This window comes from Rhea pennata, chromosome 10 (genome assembly GCF_028389875.1).
Source record: "Rhea pennata isolate bPtePen1 chromosome 10, bPtePen1.pri, whole genome shotgun sequence".
NCBI classification, from domain to species: domain Eukaryota; kingdom Metazoa; phylum Chordata; class Aves; order Rheiformes; family Rheidae; genus Rhea; species Rhea pennata.
In genome coordinates, this window is record NC_084672.1 from 3,565,364 (window position 1) to 3,575,570 (window position 10,207).

General features: G+C 44.0%; 1 protein-coding gene across 1 annotated transcript; it reads right to left on the reverse strand.

Moving 5' to 3' along the window:
* Window positions 1–2,349: 2,349 nt before the first annotated feature.
* MTFMT (mitochondrial methionyl-tRNA formyltransferase) lies at window positions 2,350–8,901 on the reverse strand (the record flags this gene model as incomplete). Its single annotated transcript, XM_062584003.1, has 9 exons — window positions 2,350–3,862; window positions 4,147–4,229; window positions 4,812–4,893; window positions 5,464–5,555; window positions 6,118–6,193; window positions 6,795–6,897; window positions 7,595–7,717; window positions 7,889–8,101; window positions 8,804–8,901. Coding segments are annotated over 9 exons (1,071 nt in total), but the record flags the coding sequence as incomplete, so codon positions are not given.
* Window positions 8,902–10,207: the final 1,306 nt, after the last annotated feature.

The window sequence follows — 10,207 nt, forward strand, 5'->3', positions numbered from 1 at the left end:
TACTGGGTTAAATTCCTACAGAGTGAGGTGAAGGCAAAGTTTCCAAAGAGGCATCTTGACTAAAAGCTGCCTGGGGAACACTATTTCCCTTTAAAGCTTCTTTACCATGTCATTAATAGTATGCCAAAGATTTTCTCCATAAAAGTAAATACATTTTATTCTCTTTTCCTCCCATAAAATTATTGGAGTGAAGATGTGCATTTTCACAGCTAGGCCACTAACTGTTAATCAAAAAAACCTGTCTAACCTTTGATATCTTACTGTACAGAAAGAAATTGAGAAGCTTTAAAGAAAAGATCAGAAGATGAAATTACATGCACAAATAATGTATCCTGGTTACAACATGCTTTAAGCATTATTTGGTATTAAAGAACTAACTGAAGACATTCTGAGCCAGATTTTAATTACACAATCTTTTGGCCAGCTGATCCTGATTTTCCCCTAAGAGATGCAGAGAGCACCATCTACTGGGTCTCTGACCGTACTCCACTTCAGACTTCCAGAAGATGCACGGAAACTCTCTGCTGTTACTACATGCTTTAGTTAGGACTGAAATTACCACTTGCCAGCAATGACTAGCAACAACAGATTTCACACAAGTTGCAATCTACAACTGCCACCAAGAGATGTAGGAATTACCCTACAAGTTCTCTCTAATGCTAACATCTAACACAGACGTTGCTACTTGGAGGCTGATACTCCAACTAGCAGTACTAACACCACACAGCAGTAACTGCTTTGCACGCAATTGCAGTGAAGGTGCACGCAAGGCTACGCTGTGCATACTACTCTGGCCAAGAAGTTCTGCTCTGTGAATAACAATGCAAAAAAATAGGAATGGCATTTTTGCTGAATTCTGAAGTTGCTTCAAAGGATCTTTCTTTGGATCCACACCAGCCTACAGCTACAGTTGCTACCAACTTCACGATGCCAGAGCAGGTTCAGAGAAAGGAGGGGAAGAGAAGGAACCCCCCCCCCCCCCAAACAACAGTGTACCCACCAAGGAATTTTCTCAAAATCATTCCTAAGAACACAGCAGATGAATTAATATTTTGATCATCTGAAAACTTTTTTTTTTCCTTGTACATTCTTCACTTCTCTACTAATTCAGCTTCTGATACAATTCATATGTAAAGCCAGACTTCCAACATACAGCTGGATTAGTGTCAAAACCTCACCATCTGTTGGAAGAAGCTTAAAGGAAGTATTTTTATCCTCAAACATCTTCACTTTGAGGCATTGGAAACTGATACCTATGAGGGTTAAAAAAAAAAAAGAAAGAAAAAAGAAAAAAAAAAATCCCAGAAGCTCCAAAAGTGGGAAAACACAAGGCAAACTGGCATTAAATCCAGGTCAGTGCTCTCAGTGAGGTAACAGATTCACAAAAACCACCCAACACCTGCCATCTACAAAAAGAAGCCCTATCCATTCTATTGACATAGGCAGTTATTGAACCTTTCACATAAAAGCTAATCTTAACAGAGAAAAACAAAATGACATCACAGTCTTTATTTGCAAGTAGCAGATGGGAGGGAGCAAAGCATTAAAAGATAACATTTGCTTGGAAGTGGCTGTCAATTTTTAAATTTCTGCAGCACAAATTCCACCCTTAAGTCTTCAAAGTCAAAGGAATTCTCCACAGGAGCCTAACTTTCACCTTGCTGTTGTTTCCAGGTTTTGACTCTAATTCACAGGTCTGGATTTCTTGGAGGATCATGTGTTCTAGAAAACCTGCCAGAGGCAAATTAATTGTTGGGCTAATGGCAAAGAAAAAGAATACTGCAGCATCTGCTCTAACAGATGCTTCTTTAAAAGCATTTTATCCTTGTTATTTAACACCCTTTTCTGAATTTTGTTTTTTTCATTAAGTCTCACTCAAGTGTATAAATCTCCTGCCACCTTGATATAAACTCCATTCAGAATAAATTCAACACATGACTTTAGCTTTAAATTTCAGACACATGTCCTTGAAAAGACATGAATGCATTAAAAAGTCTCAATAGCTAAAAGGACATGTGGAAGAGTTTTAAGCACAAAATGCTGGCATTTACTGACGAGCATGAGGAGAATGGAGCCTCAGTGGCAGCCAAGCCTACGCAACTTCTGCAATTTTTTTAAGTTTCCAAATTTTCAGTGATAATTCTGTAAATATGAAGCTAATGGAACGGTGCCTCATTAAGTCTGAATATCTCCAGTGGCTCTGCTTTTTCTTCAGTGGTACTCTGAAAAACTAGAGCTGCTCCGAAGGTCTGCCCATTTTTTGTTTTGCTGTTACTGTAAACTGACACTATACAAAGAGCTCATGCAGGAAAATACAGATAAATGATCCAGCTGGCAGTGACTATTGGGTCAAGCTAAAAAGATGAAAACTCTTTATTCTGCATGAATCAAGAACAACAGTGCCATTTCAGATGAGATTTTTCTTCTTCTTCTTAGAGTGCATTGCAAAAGTTGTTCAGGGAGATTACAGTAGAAGTGATAAAAATGCAGGTACAGTAAAGTTCTAACAGAGATTCAACTTGTAGCACTACAAGATATTATAACTAAAGAATCAGCAATATGGAATATCATTAAAGTTTGTTAGGCAGTTCTTAATCCAATTAATTGAAATATCTAATAATGCAACATAGAACTATTCAACACAAAGTTTGAAATTATTCATTATTTCCATCAAGCATCGGAAAGCTGCTTGTCATAGAGTAAAACTACCTTTGGTAAAAGAAAATACAAAACTGAACAGAAAGCTAAAAAGGAAAGGCTGATCATATGGAATGACAGACTGCTCAGGAAGCCTTGCATAAAAAAAGAAAAAACAAAAATGACCAAGATATATGACCAAGGCATGTAGCTTCAGGTGGGGCACTCTATCAACAACCTGAGGTCAAATTCCAATCCTAAGCAAGGGACAACTGTATGTGTTAGGAGCAGTTAATTCTAAGAAAACTATCATGTATAGGAAGAGATACTCCATCTGTTGTTTCTGCAGATGCCCCTAGCTAAAGCATAAGTTATTTGTCTCACAGGGGAATAAGAGTAAAGTTGAAGGGTCCACAAGAATATCAAACTAGACAGTCTAAGAGTTTCAGTTAGCATTAAACTCGGAGGTACAGGAGAAACTCTAGACAAATCCCATCAGTTAAATTTACTAAAAAATATTCCACTGATGCATATGACAAAAGCTATAACTAAAAGATGGAATGGATACTCTTTTGCAAGAAATTCTATCAGTGATGAAGACATTTGACACAAATGTCTTGCAGTCAAAGAGGCTTCTGTCCTTAAGACTCTGCTTTTGTTAAACTACTAAAAATTAGAGAAGCAAGTGACTTTAAAATTTCTAGATAAAAGTAACTGCGTACAATTTACGTTTCAAGAAAGTTAAACTGAAACTCTCTCCAAATAAAGTAAAAACATTGTATAAAAATAAATTTATTACCCAACAGCAGAAACAGGAATTTATTCAGTCTTCAGTACTCACAGATATTCTCTTCCTTCATGGAAAAAAATGACAATTGTCAGAAACCCACAATGAAAACATGCAGGTGATAGTAAGATCAAACCTTCTGGACAGGAAAACCAAATTTACTGTTACAAGGCAAGTATTAAAATACTTCATACACTATTAACTTACAGACATTCTTTTCAACATTTTCGGATACGTTCATTGTTTTGTATCCTCTGGCAATATTTTCCTCTCTTTCAGAGTCTTTTTTGCTGTGTTAAGTTTGAGTGTTTGAAATCTGCATTCGGGATGAACTGTTTTTGAGTTCTGCTGGAACCAAGAGTGCATATATCCATTATAGAAGTCAACTGCTGAGAGTTTCTTCTTTAATACGACTGTTTTGATTCCAACCCAGCCTTCCTGAAAAATAATTAAAAACAAACTTGGCAGGAAGCTCTTTCCAAATTTTAAAAGGATGAACTTCAGCTCTTACTAGGTTGACTGTGTTACATAACATGTTTTATTTGATGTTATCAAGTTTATATTAGGAGTCAAATTGTCACTTAAAAATAAGATAGAGACTGATTCTAATCTACAACAATTTTGTGGAGAATGATGGACAAATAAGACAAAAGTTAACAAACAAACAATGGAAAATATTCATCTTCAGGGCACTGAATATAAAATAAAAGTAAAAAATCTACCTTGCAACGAGCTATCAGTGTTTGGGACAGTTTATGGTATAGCAGCGAACCAGGGACAGCTCCAGGGTCATTTAATACTTGACCTGAAAACAAAGAGATTATCTTGCATTTTTATGTAAACAAGTAGGAAAAAAGTCTGAAGCATTATAATGTCTCTTTGAAACAAAGTAATCATCTCTAAGTTATTACATTGCTCAAAAATATTCTATTGTATTCTGCACTGAATTTAACCCAAATGAGTAGAAGAGAATGAGAACAGGATGGAAGTGACTCATGAACAGCAGTTACTCTCTAGCATTGCTCTCTATCTCACACACAAAACTCATTAAGCCCTCTGTACTCTTGTAGATACCATCAGACCCCACACAACTCTCAAACTTACAGGCTACTACAGAAAATTATTCCAGCAAGAATGCACAGGAATGACTTTCCTTGTGAGAGATCCTCAGACAAAGGCTTTAGAAGAGAATCTCCTGACTAATTAGAGGATTAGAATCCCTAATCTCAGGATTCACAGGATTTGAGACTGACTCGGTTCTACTGGACTTCCAGAAATCAGTTATTTAAATAAAGTCATCCTCCAGTACAACCACGAATGTTCTTCAAGTTAAGTTAAATTCTTGTGGCTTTTTAAACATTAAATAGATTAATTTAAAAGTAAATACCTGTAAAACGAGGGATATTATGCACCTCCACAAAATCCAGAAGTTTAACAGTACTACCCTTCCAGAGTGTCTGCAAAGGAAACTGGAAACAGAAGCAGATGACACACTGAGAATATTTTCATGATTTCCAGGTAACTGCCTAGTTATTTTCCTTACAGAAGATACCTCTGATAGTAGCATTAGGGGAAAATTTAGGTATTAGGTTCAGATGAAAGACTTAGGTAGATATAGTTCTCCACATTCTTCATCACCGTGACAAGCAAACTACTAGCACGCACATTCATAAGTTAAGCAGCTACCTAGAGTAGCTGCATTGGTTGCACCACATACTGTTACGCAAAGGTAGCGTCATAGCATTCTGAAATCCCCTCAAATGTATCAGTGGGGTACTCAAAGCTAAGGAAACAAAACAAAGCTGTTAAGCTAATTTCAGACTTGGGATCAAGTTCAAGAAAATTCTGCTTGGCTCTAACTCCATCTCTGACACTGACTGGCATTTCACCAGACTACCCTGGCATTTTAAGCAGATTCTAGGTAGAAGCCAAAATAACTAAATAGCCTCTGAGTTTTAGTTATTAGTTGAAAATACATAAACCAAAGACAGAGGACAGGACAGGTTAGAAAATGAACAAACAAGAAGTTGTTGCCTTACCATACTTCCTATAGCACGATGCAGTTGCATTATTTGCACAGCTGTTTGCTCTTCCCATTTTATACAGCTCTTAGCTATAGTTATTTTAGGAGCTAGGAAAATAAAACAAGAAAGTAGAAGACTTGATACCTTGCTTTGCACCTTTTTGCAAACAAATAGCTGTACTGATTTTATTCTGATCAATGGCAGGCTTACTGTCCAGCCATAGTCATCTTATACAGACACTAGAGAAAAGTAGATTTCTTAAAAGTCTTAAGTGAGTTTATTTATATGCTCTATTCAGAATTGTTCACTTATTTACCCATTGCACTGCAAACTGATGACTGATATTTACAAGCACAGCTGAGCACTTTTGTTAGTGCTACAAACATGAAGAACAAAAAACTGCCTTGGATTTTGTGACATTGTTAGCCATTTTCATACTGCATGTGTAACTGGAAAAACACAATAATGTAGCAAGTCTGAAGAAGAATTCTGAAACATTCTTCCCTCTGTATGATTTTTTGTTTTTTAAAGCACAGAAGGCAATGAAGGGACCATATTGAGAAAGGTATCTGAAAAACATAGCCCAGCACAATAGGAAGCAACTTAATTTCTCCAGCTGATAAAAGAAGAAAATTCAAACAAGTTGCATTAAATATGATGTGTACCTACCAAACGTTACCCCTTCTTTTGGTTGATCTTTTTTATTTTTTAAACTTTCAGGTAAATTTTTCAAAACTCTGATGAGCTGCAAAAGAAAAAAAGAGCACAGAATATACAGAATACTAACAAATCTAAGAGTATTAATATTAGATTGTATTTACTGTTATTGGCAATAAATTTAAGATGTGCAAAACAGTACTTCAATTTCATCAGTGAAGCTTATGAGCTTTTAGAAATTCCTGTCAGCACATTCAGAACACACATCATATACACACATGCACATTAAAGGTATTCGCCCCTCTGAATCACAATTATAGCATAAATACTGTTTCATGAATGATCTGTTCACTGACAGTAATCCTAGAACAGGAGGAAAGCTGCATTTCATCAAGATGAAAAAGTAGATAAGTTTAACCTCAGTGAAATAAGTAACCATACTGTTTCCCTACAAAGTGCCTGGGTTCTTCCTTTGATAGAAATAAAATAGCAACATACAGGACCAACAGACAGCTGATCACATACTGCTTAGCTTTCTTCTCTGCAAGGCAAAATGTTCACAAAAACCAAGTTTCAGGTCACTCTCATAAAACTTGCAGTCAACTCAGAACAAGATAAAAAACAATCTTGTTAACATATATTAAAAGCAAGGCACCAATCAAAAGTGACACTAGCTTGCATAAATTTACCATATTTGCACCCATCTTTGACAGTATCACTTCTAGCTCCTTTGCAGTACAGTGGGGAGGAACAGCAAACTCTTCTTGCGTAATAATTGGACCTACATCAAACCTACGAAGGAGAAAGCATACAATTCTACTGGAAGAAAAGACATAACTAACAGTGCAGAGGTGTATATTAAATACGTTAGCTCAGTTACTAATTACTGTCTTTATCTATTGAAAATGTTTAAGTTTAAATGTTAGGTTTACAAGACAATACAGGGAACGGAAAACCAAGTTTATAGAAGCAAGCTGAGATAATCTTTATAGATACAGATATAAGAAATACTTCAGGTTATTTGTTGAGAGATCTTCTGAACTGCAAAATGTGTATCTGAAAGAGATTTCAGATGTTCCTGAGATCTATTATCAGACAAGCATGCAACAAAGAAATGATCAAATTCTGATAATGTGCTTTCACAGGCAGCTTTAGCCAGACTTTGTGCTAAAGTTAAAATAGATGATTTCTCCCTTGCTCCTAGACAGGCAATTTCTTACCTTACAGGTTATAGGCAATTATAAAGTCTGTCAACTAGAGGGAAAATTATGTATTCACTCAAATACTGTATTTGTGATGAATTTCAGATGTTCAGATTAAAGTTTAGAAATGATTTCAAATGTTTATTATTAAACAAACCCTATGCAAATATGCATCTTAAATAAACTACGAATTGTAAAAAAGTTTTTAAACAATGACCGAAGTGGTGACAATTTAAACTCCTGAGAAGCAAAAATTAGAGTTGTTTTGAAAAGCGCATCTAACATACCTTTTTGGTTTGATTTCCATAATTGTCACCCCAGTTACTTTATCACCGTGTAGCACTGTGTGGACTATCGGTGCAGGACCACGCCATCGTGGGAGGTAGCTGGGATGCACATTCAGCACACCACTGAATTGAAGTATTTCAGAATTAGAATTGGAACAGTAATTAAAAAAATACATAAATGAACCCAAGGAAGAAGTTCACCTCAACTGCTACAAGTCATTCAGACTACAGTGCTGTTCCAAAGCAGTCTCATTTCACTAATGAAGCATTGAGATATCCTGTCAAGTCACTTACTATGGGAACTGCAGAATAAGGTCCTCGCTTAAGAGCCGCCCAAACGATGCCACCACACCAACATCAAACTGCCCCAGAGGTCCCGTGTGCGGCCACTCATGCGTAGGCAGCTGGAGCTCCCGGGCGCAGCTCCTTACAGGCAGGTCCCCAGGCAAGCGGGAGGGCAGGGTCACCACCTCCAACCTGGACACGAGCGGGTCCTCACCAAGCTCCCTGAGGCGGACAAGGCACTGAAGACCTGACACAGGTGGGGAAAGGGAGAGACAAGGGCTGGGGCCTTCCCGCCCTTGCTGCACCCCTGCCCCCTTCCACAGGGCGTCCTCTCCCTCATTTGGGCCCAAGCCCTGTCACAGACCTTGGTTTCCCACCTCTGCTGTCCCCAGTCCCCCTGCCAACCACAGCCTCTCCCTTTTGCTGTTCGGCTCCCCTCAGTGGCACCTTCTCCTTCACAGTCCCACCCCAAAGGTCACCCCTACTACACCCTTCTGACCCACCAGCCTCTGTCAAACCCCCCAGATTCACCCCAAACCACCGACTTCCACACCTAGCACAGTCTGCACCCTCACCCTGCATCACCCGACCCCCACCGCCCCGCCCGGCCCGGGCCCCTACCGCCCCCGGGCCCCTCACCCCGCCCGGCCCGGGCCCCTACCGCCCCCGGGCCCCTCGCCCCGCCCGGCCCGGGCCCCTACCGCCCCCGGGCCCCTCGCCCCGCCCGGCCCGGGCCCCTACCGCCCCCGGGCCCCTCGCCCCGCCCGGCCCCGGGCCCCACGGTTCCCCCCGACCGCGGTCTCCCAGCCCTCCCTGACCGTCTCAGCCTCCCCCGCAGGCCCCGGCCTCCCCCGCCGGGTCCCGACATTCCCGGCCCCGCTGCGGCCCCCCGCGGTTTCCCTCCCGTCGCCCCGCGGCCGCTACCTGGCAGCCTCTAGCGCCCGCAGGGCGGTGACGGCGAAGTGGTCGGTGCCGAAGAACAGCACCCGCCACGGCGGCGCCGACCGGGCGGCCCCGGCCCCGGCCGCGGCCCCGGCCCCGGCCCCGGCCCCGGCCGCCGCCGCCTCCAGCCCCGCGCGCGCCGCCCGCACCAGCCGCCCCCTCATCGCGCCGCTTCCGGCGCGCGCCGGCCAGTGACGTAACAGCCCCGCCCCTCCGCGGCGCGGCACGAGTGACGCCGCGGGGGCGGGGCGCCGCGGGGGCAGGGACGGGATACGGGGCGGGGCCACAGCGCGGCGGGGGCGGGGCTCGGGCGGCCCGGGGGCGGGGCCGCCATGTCGGCGCCGGGGTGGGGGACGCTGGGCGCGGGCGGCGCGCGGCGGGAGGGGCGGCGCGCGGCGGGAGGGGCGGCGCGCGGCGGGAGGGGCGGCGCGCGGCGGGAGGGGCGGCGCGCGGCGGGAGGGGCGGCGCGCGGCGGGAGGGGCGGCGCGCGGCGAGCCGGCGGCAGCGCGGTTACTGCGTCCCGTCAGCGCGACCAGGGGCCGTCACCCAGCCCCTGACCCGGGTCCCGTCACCCAGCCCATGACCGGGCTCCCGTCGCCCTGTCCCTGACGGGGTCCCACCACCGTGGGGTCCCGTCACCCAGCCCCTGACGGGGGTCCCATCACTGTGACCAGGGCCACGTCACCGTGGGGTCCCATCAACCAACGCCTGACCAGGGTCCCATCACCACAGAATCCTGTCACCCTGCCCGTGACCAGGGTCCCATCACTGTGGGGTCCCATCACCCAGCACCTGACTGGGGTCCTGTCACCCTGCGATCTTGTCACCCTGCCCATGACCAGGGTCCTGTCCTGTCACCCTGGAGTTCTGTCACGCTGTCCGTGACCAGGGTGCTGTCACCCTGCCCATGACAGGAGTCCTGTCACCCTGGGTCCCTTCACCTTGCGTCTGACTTAGCTCCTGTCTTGTCACCTTGGGGTCCTGCCACCCTGTCTGCGATCGGGGTCCCGTCACTGTGGGGTCCCGTCACCCTGCGTGTGACTGAGGTCCGGTCACCCTAGCCCGTAGGACCTTAACCTGGCCACTCTGCCTTAGTACGGCATATAAAGATAAACTGGAAAATGCTATTTACAGGCTCGCGGAGGAGTCAGGGCTGGAAGGGGGGTGCCTGCTCCAACCCCTGCTCAAGCCGGGGCCGCTAGAGCAGGTTGCTCAGCACCGTGTCTAGTTGCGTTTTAGGCATCTCCAAGGATGGAGCATCTCCCAGTATGGACAACCTCTCTGGGCAGCCTGATCCAGGCTTCAACCAGCCTCACCACCAACCTCACCCTCAAAACAGTAATCAGATTTCTTTTGATAAAATGAAATCTTTGGAGTTCGCATTTT